Below are 25,559 nucleotides of genomic sequence, written 5' to 3' on the forward strand. Positions count from 1 at the left end.
CATTATTACATGTATCCTCGTAATCATTGTATTGCTGCTTGCAGAGAGCGAAAATTACTCCTTATGGCATATGTTCTCATTACTACACCACGGATGCATATCGTGCAGCTTATGCTGAGTCCATTTACCCTGTGTTAGATGAAAAACAATGGCATGCTTCAGGTAACATGTCAAGTTGTATTGTTCTTCCACCGAGATGGACACGTAGGCGAGCCGGTAAGTCGAGGATGCAATGCATACCATCTTAAGGTGCATATGTTATTGGATGTAAATGTAGCCGATGTGGTGGTGTTGAACATTATAGGTAGAAATGTATGAATCCATTGTCTTATGCTTCTAATTAGGAAGTTTTTATTTAATGTTATAGTTTAATATCTTTCGATAATTATTTCATATCTTGGATATTATATTTTCTACTCGACGGTAATGATTTATTTATGTTGTGATAATGGTGTAGTACGTATTTAGCAATTTTTTTTTTTAAGGATTTAATCCCAAATTAAAAGAGGCATTCTTGAGTTGATTTTGAATCTTTAGTTTACATCTCATTTTATGAAATGTTCGAATGATTTTGAAAAGAAAAACAAATATATATCATTTTTTTTCTTTTAATTGGTTATTAATTTTAAAAGTCAATACATTTTTTGTTAAATCCATCTTCATTTTATATAATATTTGTCTCCACTCTCAATTTTTTTTACCCCAATATTAATTTAAATAATCTATTAGAAATTGCTTTTCCAAGTGTAGGAAATTAGTTTTCGACAGAAGTAAATATTTTCTGACAGGAGGAAAATGATTTCCGCTTGGAGGAAAAATTTTCCAATAGACGTAAAATTATCCAGAAACTTGAATTGACTTGCATATAAGGGGTTTGTGGAAAATCGAATTCTAATAAACATGCCACATTTTGTAGACCGTTAGTTAGATATCTTTACATCAAAACCCATAATTATCTTCGTTAAATGAACATCAAAACCCATCATTATCTCTACATTTAAAATGCTAATATAAGAAAAAAGATGCATTTATAAACATAATGAAAGTAACAAAAACAAAGAAGTAAAAATAATATTATGCTGTTCATGAATCAACCACCTAACTCATATGCTTAGTTCTTTGTTGTAAAACCTCATGAGCATACTTCTTCCTGAAATAGCAGTGAAATAGTGTATGATATTAATTGATAGCAAAGTTGTTACTAATTCAAACAAAAACTCAGAAGAGAACCAATTATGTAATACTTTGACAATACCAAATCCGGTATCACGGATTATGAGCCTAGATAAACTCACCGCACAAAATTAAAAATAAAAAGCCAGAGAACCAAGGAAAATTTTGTATAGAACAATACTGATTCAACCAAATATATTACTAATTCTCAGAATTTTGGATGAAAATAAGACACTTTAAATTCCATCATTGAAAATGCACAATGTCCTATAAAAAGAAGAAAAAAAGGCCCCAATACAGTGGTATAACAAATTAAAAGTAAATTCTAAACAACAGCACGAAAAGGGAAATAAAATAGAAAAGAATGTTATAAACACGAACAAGAACCAAAGCAACATAACAGTGAAAGAGAAGAAGCAGAGAAATAAAGCTTTAGGATACCTTAAAACAGAAAATCTTCTCAAATAAGAGAACATATTACACACACACACACACATATATATATATAAAAGACAACCACAAGGAATTTTTTTGTACAGCTGCAACGAATAAATACAATTTCCTAAAGCTAATAAAACAAATAAATCTGACCATTCCACACTCTAGTTTTCACATTTGAAGAATAAAAGTTACAAATTCTATTCAAGATAATATGAACAATTGTTCACTAGAAGAAAAACCAGAATATGGAAACACCCAGTTTGGTTTTTTAATTTTTTTTTGCCACTCTTCCAGAAAAGGCATCAAAATGGTGGAGAGGAAAGAAAAGGACTGTACATAAAACTTTGAATGAAGAAAGTTTCCCAAATGATGCTACCATGCTTTGTTTACTTCTTTAAAACTTCATTGACCAAAACAGCCAAAAAAATTCCTCAACCGAAGCTGAATTTTCGATTATGTTAGCAAACAAAATAGCCAAAAAAATATAAAAATAAAAAAAACCCAAATTCTCATTTCTTCAGCTTTCTCGGGAACCAAACAGACATAGAAGCGTGAGATGGGAAAAGAAAAAAAAAATTATAAGTACATGAAATAGAGAAACCAAAAAAAGAAAAAAAAAACCCCAAACCTCTATAAGAATCCAATAAGTAAAAACACCCAATTTTTTTTTTTTCTGTATTATCTTTTTTTTTTTTTTTTTTTTTTGGCAGAGTTAAATCCAAGCTCTTCGAGCACATAGTCCCAATCGAAAATCCATCTTCTTCAAAACCAAAACCCCAATGAATCCCATCATTCTTGCAGAAGAATCGAATGGAAACACACCAGCTTAAAAATGACTTGCAATGAGTCCTAACCTAGCTGTGTTTTGAAAAGGAAAGGGAAAGGGAAAGTAGAGAAAAAAACCAAAAACAAGAAAAGAAAACCAGCTGCGTATTGGTACAGAAAGAAGATAAAAAAAAAAAAAAAAAAAAAAGTAATGAAGTGTATTTTGGTCCGGATGTATTAAAAATTGGCTAGTTTTAAAAAAAAAAATAAATAAATTGCTATTTTTCAATATTAAGCCGAAGTTTTGGCTACCCAAGAAGGTAAAAACTCAAAGAGAGTTAATGTTTGCGAGACTGAGATGGACAGTTCGAGGAGGAGGACACTATCTGAAGAGCTTTTATTTTTTCTCTGACGCTGAAAAAAAAAAATAAAAAATAAAAAAATAAACGAAAACAAAGAAAGTGTTTTTGGAAAACACTTCTTGATTCTGTTTGCCGATTATTTCAGTTTAGGTAATAATGCTTGTAATTGCGATGGTTCGTGGTCTTTCTGGTTTCTAAGCTCTTGTTCATTTCTCGGAAAAACATGCGGGAAAATTGACTGGACTACGGGAAACAGACCCTTTTTTTTATTTTTTATTTTCTTGCTTAGAAAGTAAAATATATATATATATATATATATATATGAAAAAGAAAATGGTTTATACAAGTAATCATATATGACTTCTATTTAGTACTTTTTTTTCTGAAATTAGTTCTTATGTATTTTCTTTAGCCGCTAGTTTTAGTTAGTTCGTTTGTTCTTTTTATCTTAGAGCTTTATCATTGCAATTTTATCTTGCTTTTCGTATTTAATATTGTTTTCGGGTTTAATAACAATCTGTCATATCATATACATATATAAATGTTTAGTGCAGGAAATTTAGGATACTGTTTGTAGCAAGATGAATCGGAAAATGGGGTGTGTAGCCCTTCCAATGTTTGTAAATCCACAAGAGACAATTCCAAGTTTGGTTCATCGTTTTGCTTATACTGCAAAAGATCATCAAGGTGTAATCTTTAATGCTGGAAGGGTTCGATTCCTTATTGGGTTGCGATGTCAAAGGAGATTCTTTGCGGTAAGGTCGATGAATTTGGCGCCTAATGGCTCCGGTGGTGGTGTAGTAGCTTTTCGAGAAAGATTGAGCTTGGGAAGAAGTTTAGGTTGGGAATTTAAGCTGGCTGGATATGTTGAAGGAAACTGCTTCGAGTCAAAACAGGAGATGATGGTTCAGTGCCGTCGATTTGGACAGGATGTTGAGAATGATCCTGGCATAGACAGAAATTACCTTGCAAGGCTCTGGGTTGCAGACAGGAAGATGAAGAATTCTACAAGGAGAAGAGGAAGGAAAGTGGCTAAACGTGGGCATTATTATGATAATCAATCATCATACCTCAATTCGCTGGACAGATTGTTTTCAGGTGTTATCTAGAGCCTGAATATCCGGAAGACGTAAGGTCTTCCTGCTATTTTGCGATGTTAAATTGTAATTTCATAACATGGGGATAGTAGCTTTCGTATACATTGCCCTTCAGCAGTTCAATAGTAGTAGCTTTTGAAAGGTTTTGGATCCTTGGTTTTGACTTACGGGTAATTATATATATTTTTGGCTATCGGATGGAAAAGTGAAATGTTTTACATGACATTGGTTGAATCTGCAGGCCCATGTAGCACCTCTTCTTGCTAGATCAAATTTGCTGATTACTAGAGATATTGAGTGGGCAAATCTTGTTCTCGGTTTTGAGCAGGTGATTTTTTTCTGTGTTATTTTTCTCTCATATATGTTCATACCGAAGGAAGAATCTTTTGCTCAAAAGCTTGTGGTGGACAACTTTGAGGTTTATGCTTTTGTATTATTACCATTTTACTGCTGAATTTTTCTTCAACAAGTGTTACTGTAAAAATAAAATTTTACCTTTTACATTATATTTACAATTTCAAATAATTTTAAGAATCGAGTCAGGTTCTAAAAGTTTTAGGGCGACTTGAAAGTCGAAATGCAATCGCCTGGAGTCTTAAGTTGACCATGGTTTTAAGTTGACAGGTTTCAGAACCATGTTTAGAAGCAGAGGCAGGCTTTCTGTTGTGTGTGCTCATATGCACCTACTGTGCCACTTGATACATAGTATGTTCATTGTTCATATCTCTTCATTTTAAATTTTGTATTCTTACTTTGGTTGATGAATTTCAGGAAAACAGGTATGCAATTTTACATTCCTATGCTAATGCTGCTTTTGCATTTTGAAGTTGCTTCGACTAAGGTGCCCTTTTGTTGCTTTCATAACTGATGGCATGGGTAATGAGCTTTCCAGGGTGAGGACTTTGATTTTTGTCTTTGGAACAGTGAAAGTTGCTTGGTGTTCGCATCTTGGATGCTTTGATGTTTTTGCTAAAGTCTTCATTTACCATCTTAGGTCCACAGACCTTTCTGGTGGATAACCAGTTCAATTTATGCAGAGATCAATGGTAAGGTATGTTGGTTTTTGAATGTTTATTTTTTGCTATTCGTTTTGGACGCAAGTAAAAATCTTTGAGCATGTAAATTAAAATATGGTTGCTGATCTTTAGGAAGTTAGTGTGGTTCAGAGATGATGGCATCTTTGGATGAGGATTTATGATTTGTACCTGGGGTAAGTTCAATTGTTTCATTTCTTTAATTGTTTTTATCAAGTTGATGTCGTAAAGTTAGTATGTTTTATTTCTCCATTGTCACTTTATAACTAAAGTAATCGAACCTTATCTGCTTTTGTTAAGAGATTAAATTCTTGAGTTTTCTTCACCTTTATACCATCGAATTTATTCAAGTGTAATATCAAAATAACTGCAGGAATAAGCAGTTTGCAGTAGTCGAAAATCCTGGGACTTTTACTTTGAAGGACATTGATGGGAATGTGCTGGCTGAGACAGATCGTGACCAGAGAGGTTTTAGCTTTGAGGTTGTTTCTTTTGTGTCTGTTAGTTTGTAATTGTATAGATTATTCTATTCGTTCTCCATAATTGCATTTGTTATTTTAAAACATTTTCTGATTTTTGATTCTCTATTAATGATTTGTGTTAGAGTGGTAATAAATCGCTATGGATATGGTTTCATATGGTTTAGTGGTGATAAAGTGGATTGGTACATTATTTTGTTTTATAATTTTTGTTATGAATGGAATATATATATATATATATATATATATATTTTTTTTAAGGTTTAATTAGGCATAGCATTCTAATATTTTTTCATGTTTTGGTTTGATGTAGATATTTACTGATGCTGGTCAATGTGTGATTCAATTTGGGAGTTCAGATTCGAGCTCCAAAACAGGCCCTTCTAGAGAGGTAGAGTATCATACCATACAATAATCTTCTTAACTTTTATTTGCTTATCTCATCTTCTATCTGCATTTTTATATGGCAGATTGAATAGTTGGAGGTTGCTCGTCCATTGACTCTATCAGATAGAGCTGTTTGTGTTGCTCTTGCTATATCACTGGTCAATGACTATTTCTCAAGTCATGGTGGCTGGTAAGCTTTAAGAATTTCTTATGAGACTGGGGCTAGTAGACATGTTTCTTTGGGAGGATCATTGTTACTTGAGACATCTTTGTATATGACCATTAAAAATGGAAGCGAAATAACTGCTTGTGCTGGAAATGAAGATTGCTGTTACCAATACATAAAGATGCTGGTTGTGTCTGACCTCCAGTTTCTAATTCCGAGAGAGATTGTTGAAATGAGCATTAACATTTTTCTCTTCTTTTTTTTTTTTAATTTATTTATTTATTTATTATTATTATTTTTTTATTTCGTTTTGGCGGCCCCACCCCCACCACCCCCCCCCCCCCCCCCCCCCCCCCCGGGGGGGACTCCCTATTATTGCCGTGGGAGAGTAGATCCGGTCTGATGTAGTGTTGAGGATGAAAATCACATCTGAAAATATACGACATTCTAAGCCTGACCTTCTTGAAGGTGTTTCAGCAGATATCCTGTCATTTCTTTTACTTCACACATTACTCCCTGTTCAAATTCGAACCCAGTGACGTACAATATTGAGAAAGTCGTGAAGAGAAGAGCTTTTCCTTGGTCCATTTCTATGGGGTTGTCACTCTGACACCATTGGTTTTGAATGTCCAGGAAGTGTAAACAAGATATTGGTTCATGTGCTTGGAGCAGAATGTGTATTATATTGGAGGAATACTACTATATGAGTTTTATTTTGTTAATTTGCATTATAATTTATTGTTTTCGTTTGTCGTTGTGAATCTATATAAGTAGTTGGGCAATTTTTTATCGTGTTCTTTGTATTGTTCAAAGATATTACATCCTCACAATGATAAACACCTTAACAAAAAAAAGAAAAAAAGAAAAAGGAATTTGGAAGTCGATGGAAAGCTACATTACATATGGAAAAATTGTATCCTGGAAGTCCTTAACGTTTGAAATTTTACTGGTTATGACACACTGGTTGTCATGTAGATACGATCTTTTTGCGATTAGTTTTCCTCCTTAACAATGAAAACTTTATTATATCTTCCACAAATTGAAATATAGCAGGGCTAGTTCCCAAGTAATCGAACTTTTTAACTTTTTGTCCTTTTGGCTTGGGGAAAAAAAAAAAAAGAAAAGGGTTTTAAACATGGATACAGAATAAAAAGTTTATATAAAAAAAATTGGCCTATATATGAAAAAAAGATCCTGAATAATGTTTGGTTGACTAAACGACACGCTGTGAACATAAGAATTGGGACGACGTGGGAATCAGATGCCGTATTCAATATGAAGATTTTATTCCCTTGGCTACCCCTGTTTCAACTTTACCATTACCTACGTCAAACTCCCACTTCATGCCATTTTAGTAGCCCAACCAACCGAAAAAAAAAAAAAACCTTTTGTGCATGGGCAATATCTTTTGCATAATGAAGCTGTATAAAATTGTTCCGTTAGCTTTTCTTCCTAGTTTTTTTCCTTTTTATTTTCTCCTTAAAAAAAAAAGGGGAAAAAAAAAGTAGGCTCTGTCTTCTGCTTGATTTGCCCAGCAGTGGGTATTTATGTTAGAAAATTGGTACGCTTCATAGATTTATTTTCGTTTGATTGGTTCCTTCGCCATGGCTTCAGCGTCCGAGGGTAATATCTTGAAATTTCCTTCTGTTTTCTTTTTGGGTTCTGTGTTTGGAATTTGCTGATAAAATATGAACTTGATATCTGTTTCTGGATGAAATTTCTTTGTTTTTTTTTTTTTTTTTGGTTGCCCTTTTAAAATAAATTTGCTAAATTTCTTTGTATTCCAATAATTAGGGATGGCTGTAGTGATCATGGGTGTCAGTGGTGCTGGAAAAACGTATACTTTATTTCCTCAATTTTCTTTTCAGGTTCTATTTTGTCCCTTTCATTCTATTGCTGAGTGACATGAATGACTTTATGCAGTTACTTCCAATATATGTATAGAAATATGGTATGTTACATAATCTAGCACCCAAATTGTTGTCTAAAAGAATGTCAAATTCTAGAGGTCTTATTGATTAATCGTTAGAGGTTCTACAAGTTTCCGTGGCTGCTACATTCTTGGAAAGATGAATCCTCCCCGAGATGGCCGTATCTCTTTGATGAATGTGGTACCAAAAAAAGAAGAAGAAAAAAAAGAAACTTAATAATGGAAAGATTAATGAATTTATATTCTCCTGCTGTTGTTAGTAATTGGGAATTGGGTATGGATTTGTACCTCAAACCATTACGGTAAGTAGGGACTTTCACATGGAGAGCAAATTATCTGAATATGAGTTTTATTTCATCGCTTTACTTTAATTTTAATAGAAGCTTTAAACTATTTGGTAGAATTAGATGATAACAGAAGTCAGAAGATTGAATTATCCCAAAAATTGAGCTGCATTGCAAGATGGGACTTTGTTTAGGAGTGACCATCGACTTATAAAATCATACTGAACCTTTTCCTATCCTGTCCTTCCGAGTCCACTTAATTATAGACAAGATGAATGGATTTTAAATATGAGGCTTTTTGACAGCGCTTTTTTTAAAAAAATAAATAAATAAATCTAGAAGTCCATTATTATATTCTTGATAAATCTCTATGTGAATTGCTGCTGAAGGACATAACTGAAATTGAAAAGAGTTCAAAATGTCATGAGGAAATACTGAAAGCCCAAATTATTTTGAATGTCTTCTGCAGCTCTGTCAAAAAACTGACATTTGTCAGGAATGAGGAGAACTAATATACATTCTTGATTTGTCTGATGGCTGTTTACTAATTACCTTGGATATTACTCTATTCATTAATTATCTCTGCAGTTTGTTCGTTGTTGTAACTTGTTTGAAACTTTACAAGGAACTGTGCAATATTGAGCGACCTGATTTTGATAGTGAACAAGAATCTGTCAACTATAGAATAAGTAGATACCATTGTTTATATCTTTACTAGTAAACAAAAATTTCTTCTTCTTTGGATCTTTAACTATCTAGTAAGGAGTTTGTCTACAAACAGGAACATATTTCTGACTTGAATGGCATTTGATTTAGTTCTGGGGTTATTTATGATTTGTTGCCCACTTCCAGCTCCCCCTGCCACCCCTTAAAGTTAGTATTAGCTTTAGTTGCTCCATCCATAGCATGACTCTGTTCTACAGGACGGAGATCATGTTCAAAAGATGCATGTTTCTAATTTCATAAATTTTCATGTATTACACAAGTGTCATTTTCCAAACCGTAACTTCTCATAAAAGATTATGAATTTCGGACAATAATCTCAGCTGGTCCATTACCTTCTTGAATATTTCCTTCTAGTAAATTTAACTTTATGTTTGTGCAGAAGAATATTTTCTTGGTAATTAGTTTTACCAGACAACCTTGGTACAAAATCAGTAGACATGTAAAATATTTCTTTTACATTTGATTTTGGTCATCAAGTATCTAGGTTTTTGCTTGTTCTTGTGTATCCTTTTGATGTGATTCAACAGCACAATAGCTGAGTTGCTAGCAAAAGAGACAAATTGTAAGTTTATTGACGCAGATGATTTCCATCCAGTATCAAACAAAGGTAGATATGTAACTTTATGTTGTGTAAATCATCCCACTCTGTTTCTCTTGTGGAACTCTATTCAGAACATTTATTCTGTCAAATTACAGAAAAGATGTGCAATGGGATCCCTCTTTCAGATGAAGACCGGATTCCTAGGCTTGAAATGCTTCAGGATGCCTTAAAAGAGAGCATCGAAAACAAAAAACTGTAATTCTTGGATGTTCAGCTCCGCAGAAACGGTACAAAGAAATTCTAACATCTGGCGACCATAATTATGAACTTGAAAGCTGTGCCAGTTTTGTGAAGTTTGTTCTTTTGGATGCTGATGCCGAGGTGCTTGCAGCTCGGCTAGAGAAGAGAGTTGCAGAAGGGAAGCATTTCATGCCGGCCACACTTTTGCAATCTCAGTTAGATTTGCTTCAGATGGATGATTGTGAAGCAATACTGAAGGTTGATGCTACTCTTAAGTCCTCAAGTCATCGTTGAGACTATACAAGATTTAATTTTTAAAGTCAAATAGATAACCATATGTCTTTTACAAAGCTCTTAATGAATTTGTTTAGAACTGTGTTTGCTATCATGAGACCTGTATGCCAGTTGATGATTGAGTGACTGTTTAGAAGTTTTTAATTGCAAAGTGATTTTTTTTTTTTTTTTTCAGTCTACATCTGCAAGAAATGGAGAGAAAATAATAACTTTCTACCAACTCTACATGTAGATAAAATTTCTAGGTGTACTAAGTTATGAGACATTCAGCGAATATGAATTCTTACCAGTTAATTAACCATTCATATATTCAAATGTAATTTTTGCCAAGAAGGGAGACAACAATCTGCATGGTAACCCGGCACAGTAAAACACAAGAAAATAATATCTAAATTCAAGCAGCGCCAGTAACCTACAACAGAGGCTAAATATAGCTAAAAGAAACAGGGGAAACCCTGCTTCCAAGAGAGAGAATCCAAGAATTATGGTAACATGCATTATTGGTTGGCTCAAGGTCACATTTCAAGGCCACTCACATGAAATTTCAAAAGCAACAGTACTTTTCTACCGTGGTAACCGAAAACGCCAAAATAAGCATGCCTCCAGTTTTGGATAACTATAAGTCTTAAAGAAAGCTCGTAAAGAATTTGTTTAGAACTATGTGTACTGGTTGCTATCATGGAAAATTAATTTATGCCTGTTGAGAATTGGAATGACTGTTTAGGAATTTCTAATAATAAGGATTTTTTTTTATTTTTTTTTCAAGTTGTTATCTGCAAGAACGGGGTAGAAAATAGCTCTCCAGCACCAGTATATGTATATAAAACTTCTAAGCATACTAAGTTATGAGACATTCAGGGAATATCAATACTTACTAATTAATTAACCATCCATATTAAATGTAATCTTTACTAAGACCAAGGGAGACAATCATCTGCATGGTAACATATTGTACAGAATCTTGAATTATACATAAACATAATCAACAAACCCAAACTAAGTATCCTCAGGTTATGCAGAATTGTAAAAAGACAATAAAAACCAAATTGAAACATCATCAGCAGCCTTCAATAGATGCAAAAGAAAGCTAAAAGAAAGAGATGAAACTCGGCTCCTTGTAGATGCATTATTGGCTGGCTCATGGTCATATTTCAAGGCCAAAGGCAATTGTACTTGTAGAGAATTTTGTACCAAAAGTAACCAAAAAAGCCAAAATAAGCATGCCTCCAGTCTGTGGAGATGAGCAATGGAGCAACGACACCGAAGAATCCTACTGCAAAACCTGTTCCAATGCCCAAATGAAACCAGCGGTCAGCTTCACCTCCATCATCTGCCTTCTGTTCTTCATTGTTGATAGTAGGTTTTGACTGGTCTTCATCACAGATGTTATAAAGTGGCGGCCCACAGAGTGCATTGCCGATGAAACTAGAAGCGTCAAAACTCTGGATTTGGGTGCTTAATGGAATTTTTCCTGACAAATTGTTGTAAGACAAGTTCAAGTAACTTAAGAAAGTTAAACTTGACAAGCTTGGAGGAATTACACCGGAAAGTTGATTTCTTGACAAATCAAGAGATTCCAATGACTTCATGTTGCCAATACTATCTGGAATTCTTCCTTCCAAAAAGTTTTCTGACAGGTTTAGGGATATCAATCCTTGGAGAGCTGTGAGTTGTTGTGGGATCTCTCCGGTGAGTTTATTGCTCGAAAGGTCCAAACCATTTACAAGTGGCAAGATGATGTCGTATTGATCCTCTCTTCCTTTTATCACCACCATTACCTCCTCGAAGAAATAACCATCAAAGTTGGAATAAGAGATGGCTTCTTTCATTACTTGTTCGGTGGTCATGGCTTTCAATTTGTCAAAACACCTTGGTATAGTTCCAGACAAATTGTTATCAGCAACATCCATGATTTGAAGTGCGGTGAGGCTACAGAGCTCAAATGGAATTTGACCATTCAACTTGTTTGATCGAAGAATGAGAACTGTCAGATTAAGACGTGTTCCCATCCATGTTGGAATGCTTCCACTGAACTCATTTAGACCAAGGTCGAGAACACTTAACTGCTTACAATTCTGTAGAGATGGTGTAATTTCTCCAGAGAGACTATTGTTGCGCAAATGCAATGATAACAGGCTTTGTAAAGATTCCACGGAGCTTGGAATTTTCCCAGTTAGATTATTGTCATCCAAATTTATGACTTCTAATTCAGGCCAATGCATCCAGCAATCAGGAATGTTTCCTGAGAAATGATTCCGCCCAAGATGAAGTATTGATAGATTGTTTGGTGTAGCCAATGGATGACACAGAAAGTGAGAAATATCCCCAGACAAGGAATTATTAGAAAGATCTAGCTCTACGAGCCCAGAAGTGATTCGAGGGAGGGGACCACTGAGCATGTTGGAACTCATGTAAACCATTGAGTAAGGAGAATAGATATGAAGAATATCAGGAATTCTGCCAGAAAGCTGGTTATGAGAGACGTTTAAGTATTCAATGGTTAAGTTGGAAAGCCAACTGGGGATGATGCCTGAAATTTGAGTGTTTGATATATCCATGTCTACATATTTTTGTGTTTTGAGCCACATTGGAAACGTGGGTCCCAGGTTCCATGATTCTAATTCAAATCTACAATAATCAAAGGGAGGAATCCAGTCTGGACTTACTCTTAGACTCACTGAATTTCCAGAAGCAAGTAACATTCTCAAGCGTGTGAGATTTGCAAAGTGAAGTTCAGTAACAACACCTTCTAAATGATCTGAAGAAATGTTGAGACCTCCTAAATTTGAGAGACCACCAAGGCTTTCTGGAAGAGATCCATTCAATTGGTTGCCACCAATTGATAGGTCTTCTAACTCTGTTAATTTCCCCAATGACTCCGGCAAAGGACCAGATATCATATTATCTCCAAGTGAAAGCCGGACTACATTTTTGAATTCGGCAATTTGATCTGTCAGCTGACCAAAAAATAAATTTTCACTCAAGTCCAGTGACGTCAAACTATTTGAAAGGCAGCCAGCTGACAACAAGCTATCAAAAGCATTTGAGACCTTCCCACCAAATTTATTACCTCCAAGGGAAAGATCTGACAAATTGCAAAGATTTCCCAATGATGTAGGTATTTCCCCTTGGATTGAATTACTGGACAAGTCAAGTGTAACAATTGACTTAAGGTTTCCCAAAGCTGTAGGTATTTCCCCTTCGATTGAATTACTGGACAAGCCAAGTGTAACAATTGACTTAAGGTTTCCCAAAGCTGTAGGTATTTTCGCTTTAAGAGAATTAAAGGACAAGTCAAGATGAACAATTGACGTAAGATTTCCCAAAAATGAAGGTATTTCCCCTTCAAGTGAATTAGAAGACAAGTCAAGATAAACGAGTGACGCAAGATTTCCCATACATGTAGGCATTTCCCCTATGAGTGAATTATAGGACAACTCAAGATGAACAAGCGACGTAAGATTTTGAATCGCACTTGAGATTACACCCTCTAAATTACTGTCACTAAGGTAGACGTATTCAAGTCCGACCAAATCATACAAAAAGCCAATGGAAATGGCGGCCATTGAATTTGATTCAGATCTGCTCAAATCAAGATATCTAAGAGCAGTCATGTTTTGGTTGCTGCATGGAAGTGGACCTTGTAGAGCATTACCCCCGAGATCGAGAGACTCAAGACTACTACTCAGACCAGATATCCAAATGGCTAAAGAAGAATCCATAGAATTATCAGCAGCATTAAGGCCTTTCAGAGAAGTCAAATTCCAACAATAAGCACTATTGGGAAATGGGCCTATAAATGTGTTTGAGCTTAGATCAAGATACACTAAACTATTCATGCCGAAAATCCATTCCGGTATGAAAGAATTAAAATTGTTATATGAAATATCAAGGACGGAAAGGGATGTAAAATTAACATAAAACACAGAATTATTAGGAATAATATGAGAGAGCTCACAGCCGGACAAATGTAATTCTGATAAAGAAGAGAGCCTGTTTATTACCTGCAACCAATGGTCTGAGGCTTTACCAAGATTCACATAGCCCATTTCCAAGTGTTTTAAGGAAGAAAGACCAGAAAGCCAATGAAGATTCTCAACATATAATTCAGCCATACCTTGAAGACCAAGATGAGTCAAACTCGAGAGGTTTCCAAGTTGGTGAGGAATTAGTCCCTGGAAGCCAGCATCTGTGATGTTGAGATGTGTTAAACTCACAAGCGAACCAATGAAGTTGGGAATTTGAATCCCTCCAAATTCATTGTGGCTAAGGTCTAGGTATCTCAGATGCTTCAAACCAAGCAACGAAGGATTTATCTTTCCCTCTAAAGAACCTCGCCCAAAAAAATCATAGTCGGGATCAAAACTAGAAAGCTGGAGCTGTTCAACATGACCGGTTAAATTGTTGCTGACAATTCCAGCCCATTTGCAGCAGTTCTCATTAGAAACGTTCCAAGACAAAAGCCTGTTGGAAGGATCAACAAGGTCTTGCTTGAAACTCAACAACGCTTTTTTCTCGCTCTCGATGCATACTACATCATCACTAGTACTACTTCCATAACTCAAATTAATGGGTGCTTGTGTGAGTAATATTGTAAAGAAAAGATTCATAATAGCTGTAGCTGATACAGCCATGACGATACAACTTAGTGATGCTACAAAATAATGTGTCTTGGCTTGCCATATATATTTGGGTGGCCAGTTTTGCCGTGAATCTCACTACTCTGATTAAACGTTCTCGTGCATTAGATTTTCGAATCAACTGTGAAAATGATTTGCATATACATGTGCACTTCCACTCACTTTCCTAAGGGCCCCCGAAACAGCAACTGTATATGGAAATTGTCAGTGACTTTGGTACTTGAAAGAAGCAACAACACTCTTCCAGACCAACTATATATGTAATCAGTTTAAAATATTAATGACTTAGAATTTTAGCAATTTAGCATTGACATATTTATATTGCCAAAAAAAAAAAAAATGACAAAACTATGTATAATAAATGCACATAGCAAATGAAATATTTGAGAATTTAAGAAAATTCTATATGCAGTAATTTTTTAATAGGCTTCATGCACCTTGCTTGGTAGGTAGATTGTAAAATCGTGTAAACATACCTTTTGCTATAAAATATCATGGATTTTGTTATATTATCAACTGTAATTAATTAATATTGGTTATGTATAATACTATCAATAGGAAATATATCGATGCCGAAATGTTTATTCCATAGATATGTAGAGTAGAGGTAAATATAGACTTTAGAGTCTGCATCCCAAAAAAAAAAAAAAAAATATGTACATACATTATACATAGACTTTAGAGTCATGAAATTGGTATCTTAAAGAAGGGTAACGAAGGGCGATGGAGAAGTTACCGGTTACCAACTAAAATGTATGGAAAGATCGATGAGCTTGGAAGTAGACTTAAAAGAAGAAAAATGGAGTTAAAAGTTTTGTCTTCTGGCCTAAAGTTGATATGGAGTTGAAGTTGGTCGAGGACTTTGGTTGTTTATAATTGGAGAGTAAAATTTTATTGAAAATGTGAAGTGCTATGCACAAAAAAGTCTCAAAAAGACAAAATAGTGAGTGTTAATGCATTTGTATTTCGTAGGTATATGGAAAATTTCCATATGTTAGGTTGGAAATGTACTTGTAATTAATTAATTGGAGATTTTCCACAAGTTAGGTTGGAAATATGTATCAATGTTTTAAATATCTAAAAGTTCTACCGAAATTTCTTTGAAATTTTCATTTTTTTTTTAGAACAAAAAGAAATTTAGATTTCAAATAAAAACGGATAAAATTTCTATAATATCCATCGAAATTTTTGAAATTTTCATCAAAATATTCACATTAAAAAAAAAAAAACTATACAATTTCAAATTCTTATTCAAAATATTCGTGATTTAACATAATTATTAAGATAACAGAAGAAATATATGAAAGTTTAAAAAATTATATATAGATATTTATATGAATATGTTTTAATTTTATGTGAAATAATTATTAATTTATTATTAATTTGAATTATATTGATGTAGGAATGGTTGTTTGATATACACGTAAAGGCATATATATATATATATATATATATATATATATATATATATCTATGCACCCTTGACTGACTTAGCTAGAAAAGTCGTTTGCAAAGAACTTTAAACCACATCTACATATACTGTTTGTTTGATATACATGTAGAGCAATATATATATATATATATATGGATGCATCCGTTGACTGACTTATCTAGAAAAGTCGTTTGCAAAGAACTTTAAACCACATCTACGTCAACTATATATTCGCTGGCCAAGTCTTAATTTGTAAATTTAGTTTTAAGTGTTTTGCACGTTGCTTGACAAGGACACATGGGGTTTCTTTTTTCTTGTCCAGAATAAGTACTCCACTGATTTTAGTTGGTGGTAATTACCATGTCAAGTACTTTGTTTCATTATCCACCATGCGCGCACAAAAAATAAAAATAAAAAATAAAAAATAAATAAATAAAATAATAATAATAATAATAATAAGATAAAAACAATGAATCTCGCATAAATGAATAATTTTGTGTGGGTGGAATTTTTTTTAATTACTGTTTATTTTGAACAATGGTCTTGTGCATTGTTTTGTGCTTGTCTACGTTGATGATTTGACTATAACTCGTTCTTGTTTAGCTTATATTTCTTATGAGTTTTCTCTTAAAGATTTAGGAAATCTGCACTATTTTTTGGGTATTGAAGTGGAAAGGTAAGATAAAGGAATAAAGCTGTCTCAAAGGAAGTATATTAATGATGTACTTGAAAGAACCGAAATGGCTGATGGCCTGTTGGAAGGATCAACAAGATCTTGCTTGAAACGCGGCAATGCTGTTCTCTCACTCTCAATGCATACTACAACGTCGCTATTGCTACTTCCATAACTCACATTAGTGGTTGCTAATTATGTGAGTAATATTGTAAAGAAAAGATTCACAATAGCTGTAGACAATACAGTCATGATAATACAACGTAGTGATGCTACAAAATAATGTGTCTTGGCTTGCCATAAATATATATATATATATATATATATATTTAGGGTGGCCAGTTTTGCCGAGAATCTCACAACTTGGACTAAAAGTTGTCGTGCGTTAGATTGCTCTGTATGTTCGAAGACCATCAAAATCAATTGTGAAAATGATTTGTATATACATGCACTTCCACCCACTTTCCCAACGGGCCCCCAAAAATGGCTACCAAGGTAATTTCCAGTGATTTTGGTAAGTGAAAGAAGCAACAGGACTCTTCCAGACCAACTATACATGTAATTTGTTTGAAATATTAATGACTTAGAATTTTAGCAACTTAGCATTGACATATTTATATTGCCAAAAAACAAAAAATTGGCACATTTATAAACAATACATGCATATAGCAAATGATATATATGACAATTTTAAGAAAATTATATACACACTAATAAAATTACATACACAGTAATTTTTCAACAGCCTCCAAGTTGTTTGGTAGATCGTAAAATTATGTATATATATATATACACCATTTTCTGTCTAACATCATGGATTTTGTTATATTATTATTAGCTGTAAATAGTATTGGTTATTTATGATATTATCAACAGGGAATATATATTCATGCCCAAATGTTTTATTTCATAGATACGTAGAGTGAAAAACAAATATAGACTTTAGACTCATGAGGTTGATATCTCTCATAAATAGAAGTGCCAATTTTTATGTGATGTTAATGTATTTGAACTTAGATTTCTAGAATTTTTATTTTTATTTTTGATATCCTGTTAAAGTATCATTAATTTTAAAAATTTAAATTATTAGGCTGTTAAGATATAAACTTATTATGTGTATCAAGCTATGTTTAACCATTACCAAATAAAATGTATGGAAAGACGAGTGTGGAAGAAGACTTTTAAAAAAGAGAAAAAGGAGTTTAAAGGTTTCTTCTCTAGCTTGACTTTTCACCCAGGATAGGTATTGGTTCTTCATAGACATATAGTCTCCTTCACTGGGGGCCAGTTTTGCCGTGAATCTCACAATTTGGCTAAGTAGTTCTGCATTTCAATTTTGGAGACTAGTTGCTACAAAGTAGTGATGCGATAAAGTAGTGTGACTTTCCTTGCCATATATACACGCATAACTTTTTGTGTCTCTTCATTTCGGCAACCAGTTTTGTCGTGAATCTTACAACTCTGTCTAAAAGCAGTATTGCGTTTCAACTTTGGAGACTAAAAATGATGGAGCACTGCAATTCACTGTACAATTTAAGACCATCAAAATTAATTGTGAAAATGATGTCTGTTAATAAACTTATACTCATTTTCCTAATGCGCCACCAAAACCAGCTACCATGAATAATGCCTAAAGATATTCATGATTTAATTTTTTTTTGAGAATCAGCAAACTATATATATGAATATGTTTAATTTGATGTACGGATTTTAGTATATTACTTGGAAAATGTGAAAATGTTTGTTTCATGCATATTGTAAAGGTATATATATATATATATATATATATTAGATGTACAGTCGACATCGAGTTGATTTAGTTGGTTGAAGACTTTGGACGTTGTTTGTAATTGGAGGGGAAAGTGTTATAGAAAATGTGAAATGCTATGCCAAAAGAAAAATGTCTCAAAATTCAAACAGGGAAAATAGTGAGTGTTTTGTAATTATATGGAAATCTTCCGCATGAGGTTGGAAATATACCTGTGATTAATTAAGTGGAGATTTTCCACAAGTTAGGTTGGAAATATGTAACATAGAATTCTAAATGTTCTAAAGGAATGTGGTTTTTCAAGTCATCTATATATTTAAAGACCTTCTCTTATGTTTAGTTGGTTGAGGATACCTGGTTAATTTGTTTATTAAAGTGGGAAGTTCTATTGAAAATGTGAAATGCGGTCAACAAAAAGAGCTTTTCAACTTAGTGGATGATGTCCCATTGGTAAGGAAATATATTGTGTGGAATATCTCTGTAATTAACTGGAAAGACAACCCACAAATTGGTGCGGAGTATATTTGTTTGAAAACGGAATGGTATAAATTAAATATATGAGAATTAAAGAAGATTTTTTTCAATGGACCAAATTTTTTTATCAATATGTTTTCTTTACATTTTTTTTTTCACTTTATTTATTATTTTTATACATGCTATAAATACATTCTCTAGCATAAGGAACAAATGAAAATAAATATCGAAAAACCAAAAAAATAAAAAAATGAGTACCACACCAGCACTTTATTTATTATTTTTCCAAGTCTACTGATATATAAAATGCAAAGAAGTGCTTTTGTAAGTGCACTGTCCTTTCTTGTTTTTGGTAAATCTCCCTGTGAATTGTTGCTGCTGAAGTACATTACTGTTATTTAATATGCTGTAAATATCTTTTAACTAACCATGGATAACATAACAAGAACTAATCTAATTTTTGTTGTATGCATAAACTTCAGCTTTTATTGTATTGCCTTCGTGAAACCGATGGTATCAGTTGAAGAAGAAAGAAAAGCTTCTTTTCCCCTGTTTTTATATACTCTGCCGATTACCACCTTTGCTGTCTTATATTTACTTGTGAATTTCTTGAGTTGCTATCCACCTTTACCTAAAACAATAACCAACAGTTACTAAAATGGGAAAGAGTTGAATATGTGCAGAGCAACTCCTGAAATACCAGAAATTATTGAATGTTTTCTGAGGCTTAATTGACATTGCAAGGGGGAAAAAAATTAATAATAATAATGACCATGGAGCTCCTTTGAGATAATGATTATTTTTTACTGCACAGTATGCAAATTCTTTAAAATTAACCATTCATATTAAATGTAACTCTGTATTATACAGAAGGGAAATAGTAAAATCAAGGGAGACAATGTCTGCATGTAAACTTAGCATTTATGGAAAACATAACAGTGAAAATGACAATAATATTCAAATTCTAACATCACCAGTTGCCTTATACAGAATCAAAATAAAGCTAAAAGTAAGAAAGAACTTGGGTTCCAAGGGGAGAGAAAGCAAGCAGTATGCTAGATGCCAAGGGGAAGAGAATCAATTTTCTAATGCCTTATTGGTCCCTCATGGTTATAAACAATCACATAAAATTTCAAAGCAATCTGTATCTGTAGAGAATCTTGTACCACACATTACCAAAAAACCCAAAACAAGCATCCCTCCAGGTTGTGGAGAAGAGTAATGGAGCAATGACACCAAAGAATCCTACTGCAAAACCTGTCACAATGCCCAAATGAAACCAGCGGCTAACTTCATCTCCACCATCTGCTTTCTGTCCTCCATGTGAAGGAGCAGGTATTTTCTGGTCCTTTTCACAGTTCTTGGAAATTGGAGGTCCACAGAGTTCATTGCCGATGAAGCTAGAAGCATCAAAGCTTTGAAGTTGGGTGCTGGATGGAATTTTTCCTGATAAGTGGTTATAAGACAAGTTCAAGTAACTTAAGTAAGTTAAACTTGACATGCTCGAAGCAATTACACCAGAAAGTTGATTTCTTGATAAATCAAGAGATTCCAACCACAGCATATAACCAATGCTATTTGGAATTCTTCCTGTCAAATGATTTCCTGACAGGTTTAATGATCGTAATCCTTTTAGAGTTGTAATTTGTGGCGGTATCACTCCTGTTAAGTTGTTGGCTGAAAGATCCAAGTTAGTTGCAAGTGCCAGAATAGTATTATATTGCATCTCTCTTCCTTTTGTCACCACAAATGCATTCTCCAGGAATGCACCATAATAGATAGAATAAAAGATGTGTTTACCTGATTCATGTTTGGTAGCCATGGCTTTGAAATTGCTAAAACACTTTGGTATGGTTCCAGATAAACTGTTATCAGCAAGATCCAAGATTTGAAGCTTAGTAAGGCCACATAACTCAAATGGAATATGACCATTTAATTTGTTTGAACGAAGACCAAGAAACAATAAATCTGAAAGATTTATTCCCATCCACCTTGGTATGCCTCCACTGAACTCATTTAGACCAAGTTCGAGAACTGTTAATGCTGAACAATTTTGTAGAGATGGTGGTATTCCTCCAAAGAGACTATTGTTACGCAGGTGCAGTGAATCTAATCTCTCTAAAGAACCCATGGAGTTTGGAATTATTACCCAACTTTATGACTTGTAATTCAGGCCAATACATCCAGCAATAAGGAAGCTTTCCTGATAAAAGATTTTCTCCGAGATGAAGTATGTTTAATCTGTTTGATTTACCCAATGGATGACATAGAAAGTGAGAAATATCTCCGGAAAAAGAATTACTAGAAAGATCTAACTCTATGACGTTAGAAGAGATTCGTGGTAATGGACCGTTGAGCATGTTGGAACCCAGGTAAATCATTAAAAAACCCTTAACATTAGGCAGCATATCAGGAATGTCCCAGAGATTTGGTTGTGAGAGAGGTTCAAGTAGTAAACTCCAAAAAATATGTTCCAAAACCAATTGGGAATAGTGTCTGCAATCTGAGTGCTGGATAGATCAATCTCCTTGAGACTATGTTGTGTTTTAAGCCACACTGGAAATTTAGGTCCCAAGTTCCACGATCTTAGTTGAATTGTTTGCAGATGAAAAGGAGGAATCCAGTCTGGATGTACTCTTAGACTCAATGAATTTCCAGCAGCATATAATACCTTCAAATTTGTGAGATTTTCAAAGTGAACTTTGGAGACAACACCTTCAAACAAGTTCGAAGAGATGTAAAGTCTTTCCAGATTTGAGAGACCACCAAGGCTCTCTGGAAGAGATCCATTCAATTGATTGTCTTCAACTGATAATACTTGCAGAGCGCATAGCTTTCCAAATGACTCAGGAATTGGACCACGAGGCATATTATCCCCAAGATAAAGAGAGGCTAAATTTTTGAATTCCACCATTTGATCCGTCAAGTGACCAGAAAAGAAATTTTCACTCAAATCCAACGATGTCAAACTACTCGAAAGGCAGCCTGACATCAAGTTATCAAAAGCGTTTGAGACAATATCCCCACCAATTTGTTCCGTCTCAAATTTATCTGCTTCAAATTGCAGAGATTTCCTACAGATATAGGTACTTTCCCTTCAAGTGAATTATATGACAAGTCAAGATAAGCTATTGACGTCATATTTTCAACTGCACTTGAGATTTCGCCCTCTAAATTATTAAAATTTTTATGTAAGAATTTAAATTACAGCAAGACAGATCAAGATGCCTAAGAACAGTCAAGTTTTGGATGCCACATGGTATTGGACCTTCAAGAACATTTCCTGCTAGGCCAAGATGGATCAGACTCTTTAGATTAAACAACAATTGTATAAAGTAGAATCAAAATGATTCCATGAAAGTTCGAGGATGGAAAGGGATGTAAGATTAGTATTAAACACAGAATCAGGAATAATATGAGAAAGCTCACAGCCGGACAAGTGTAATTCTGACAATGAATAGAGCTTGTTTATTACCTGCAACCAGTGGTCTGAAGCTTTACTCAGATTCACATTCCTCATATCCAAGTGTTGGAGTAAAGAAAGAGTGTAAAGCCAGTGAAGTTTCTCTACAGATAATTCTTGACTCTGACATCCAAGACCAAGACCACGCAAACTTGAAAGATTCCCAAGTTGGTGAGGAATTATTCCCTTGAATCCTGCAAGTGTCAGGTCAAGATACTTCAAACTCCCAAGTGAACCCATGAATTTCGGAATCTGAATCCCTCCAAAATCATTGTAGCTGAGATCAAGGTAACTCAGGTGTTTCAGGCTCAGCAAAGAAGGATTTATCTTTCCCTTTAAAGCACCATCAACGTCAACATCATCATCATATTTGAGAGGATTAGCAACGTGAAGCTCTTCAATATGGCCCGTTAAGTTGTTGCAGACAATTCCAGCCCAATGGCAGCACTTGTTGTGGGAGACGTCCCAAGACAAAAGCCTGTTGGAAGGATCAACAAGATCTCGCTTGAAACTCAACAGTGCTTTCTTCTCACTTTCTATGCATACTACATCATCACTGCTGCTCCCATAACTCACATTAATGGTTGCTTTTGTGACAAGTATCATTATAAGCAAGACATTCATAACACCTCGAACTGATACACCGATGATGATAATTAAGAAGCCTTAGTGATGCTGCAAAGTAATTAATGTGGCTTGCTGTGACATATATACACATGCGCACGCACGTGGTTGTCAAAACGCATGTATCGGAATGCTTTGCTAATAATGTACATCTGACGTGTATCACACAATTAAGTCTTGCTATCCCATATAAAACATTGTGATAATGAAAACGAAGTGTACGTAATGTCTGCACTTTTCCACTCATTTTGTTGAAAGAGACCAAGTGCATCCGACGCACGTTCCGGAAACCAATCGGACTGGTCAAAGAAAAGTCAAAAGTAATGATAGTTAACTAATTTAAAATCAAGATAACGAGCTGTAAAACCGAATCATTCAAGAATTACAGCTGTCGACATGGAATGGTTAATTAGGTTCAAAGACTTCCAAAAAGAGAGATAAATGAAGTTTATTTCATAGCTTTTTCACGAGAAATATGTATGTTTCATAAGAAAAATATTGGAGTAAATGCTCTTCTCTAATACTGTAATGGGATCGTATCCTAAAATCTCACTTTTTATATTAAAGGGAGATTACGTGCTCCTCAAGTAATGGAAATATTTCGGTTCCATAGACATGCAGAGCTGCCATATTTATATTTAGGGTGATGAGGTTAATATGTGTACGGATGCATCTGTTGATCGATTGACATCCCATTTAGAAACTAGTGTACGTACTTGCAATATTATCGGTCTATCGATCCCAATTCCCAAGACCAACAAGTAGAATGTGAGTATTGCTTATCAACAAGTCTCAGGCCATTAAATAGTCTAACAGAGAGACTTTAGTACTTACTAACTATTAACTGCAACTAGAAACACGTGTGGAGAAGAGGGAAAATTTCTTGGAGTGCTCGCCACTCTTGCCTCTCAGTCTAGGTTGTAAATGTAACATAGAAATACTGTATATATAGAAATTGAACGAATAAATAAGTACGACTCTGAAAAGATTAAGATAAATTTCTAATTGTCCTTTTATAATCTTTTCCCAAAGGTGAAAATGGAAAAGTAATGTAAAAAGGTAATCTGTATTCTTTTTTTCTACTCTTTTATCAAAAAAGGCGAAAATAGAAAAATCATGACTCATGTGAAATTGTAATCTCCATTGTCTTTTTTACTCTTTTCTTGTAAAAGCTGAAAAGAACAGTATGTGACAGGAATAATGTGTTGTATGTATTGTATTGCAAACGATGGGATAAATACAACTAATATATGCTATTGATAAGCCTGTTACAACCTTGTGATATAGGCTATTGATCATAAGCCAAGTGCATGTGATGCATATTCCGGAAACCAATCGTAGTGGTCAAATAAAAGTCAAAATTAATGATAGCTAATTTAATGAAAAGTCAAAATTAATGATAGCTAATTCCATGCAAGGTAACAAGCTGGTTAATTAAGTCCATTCAAAGCCTTCCAAAGCAAGATGAAGACTTATCTCATCGGCAAGATCAATGTTTATTTCATTGCTTTTTGGCTGAGAGATATCTACATTTCACAGACCAAAATGTCAGGTGAGAAAGGACGGAGGGGACTTTACTACTAGACCAATTTGTTTAGTTCATAATCGGGCTAGTCAATGAAAAGTCAAAATTAATGATGGCTAATTTAATGTAAGATAACTAGCCAGTTGGTAATTGTCATTCTCAAATTTGATGAGGAAGTATTTGTAGTTGGGCAAGATGACTTAGCTAAATTTAAAAAGTTTAGCTGACATGAAAATTCATGTTCCATCACTTTAAGCTATTAAAAGATCTATAGTATATTTTTTATAATTATTTTCTAACACTCCCCTTAACCAAAGCCGGCTTAAGGCATAGGCCACTGAGCCAACAACTAGGCCCCCATTTTATTGGAGCCCAAAAAGAAAATTATATATAATATATATATATATATATATATATATATATATTAAATAGAATATAATTGTTAGTTTATTTTGAAAATATAAGAATTTTGGTTTAAAAAAATTTAAATTACCTCTAATTGATTTTTTATTTTTTTGGATGAATTTTAATTAACCATTTGTTGTAATAATTATCTTTAATTATTTTTATTTTTGAAAAATAATACAAATTAAGTCCAATTAAACATTTTATATTCCATAATTGATTAGATTTTAATGATAAAAAAAAAGAACAAAATGTTTAATATTTTTCTTGTTTATATACTCTTTTTATTTGTTTATGCATTTTTTTTTCATTTACTTATCTTTTATATTTATCTAATTTGGATATCCAACTTATATAATTTGCAATTTTGATCTAAATGGTTCTAAAATAAAATATAAGCTTGTAAGTTGTTATTTATTTAAATAAATTTATATTATTCATTTTTATAATATTTATAATATTTCTTTTTTATTTTTTTATGAATTTTTAATTTTTAATTATTTACTAATTGTTCTTGCTGTTTATAAAAAATAGATTTTATATTTTTATAATTTCTGCTTTCATTTTTTTCTTTTTATCTTATCTTAATTTGAATAAATTATTTTGAGAACTAAAAATCTAAAAGAAAAAATAAAT

General features: G+C 33.6%; 2 protein-coding genes and 3 pseudogenes across 2 annotated transcripts; 2 read left to right on the forward strand and 3 right to left on the reverse strand.

Moving 5' to 3' along the window:
- The first annotated feature begins 3,334 nt into the window (after positions 1-3,334).
- Positions 3,335-6,426, forward strand: LOC107430403 (altered inheritance rate of mitochondria protein 25-like; annotated as a pseudogene).
- Positions 6,427-8,053: 1,627 nt separating this feature from the next.
- LOC107430402 (gluconokinase-like) lies at positions 8,054-10,087 on the forward strand (annotated as a pseudogene).
- A 691-nt stretch (positions 10,088-10,778) lies between these two features.
- LOC107430399 (receptor-like protein EIX1) lies at positions 10,779-14,726 on the reverse strand. The gene has a single exon (XM_060818436.1). The coding sequence runs from the start codon at positions 14,551-14,553 to the stop codon at positions 11,071-11,073; it is 3,483 nt and encodes a 1,160-aa protein (XP_060674419.1). The 5' UTR covers positions 14,554-14,726; the 3' UTR covers positions 10,779-11,070.
- A 5,312-nt stretch (positions 14,727-20,038) lies between these two features.
- LOC132804020 (receptor-like protein EIX2) lies at positions 20,039-21,037 on the reverse strand. Its single transcript, XM_060817900.1, has one exon. The coding sequence runs from the start codon at positions 21,035-21,037 to the stop codon at positions 20,039-20,041; it is 999 nt and encodes a 332-aa protein (XP_060673883.1).
- Positions 21,038-21,286: 249 nt separating this feature from the next.
- Positions 21,287-22,975, reverse strand: LOC132804021 (receptor-like protein EIX1; annotated as a pseudogene).
- Positions 22,976-25,559: the final 2,584 nt, after the last annotated feature.

Source organism: Ziziphus jujuba, chromosome 6, assembly GCF_031755915.1.
Source record: "Ziziphus jujuba cultivar Dongzao chromosome 6, ASM3175591v1".
In the NCBI taxonomy this organism is placed as follows: Eukaryota; Viridiplantae; Streptophyta; class Magnoliopsida; order Rosales; family Rhamnaceae; genus Ziziphus; species Ziziphus jujuba.

Excerpts from the sequence above, each read along its gene's own strand:
- LOC107430399 (XM_060818436.1), bottom strand. The coding sequence starts at position 14,553 with ATGGCTGTATCAGCTACAGCTATTATGAATCTTTTCTTTACAATATTA.
- LOC132804020 (XM_060817900.1), bottom strand. The coding sequence starts at position 21,037 with ATGGGTTCTTTAGAGAGATTAGATTCACTGCACCTGCGTAACAATAGT.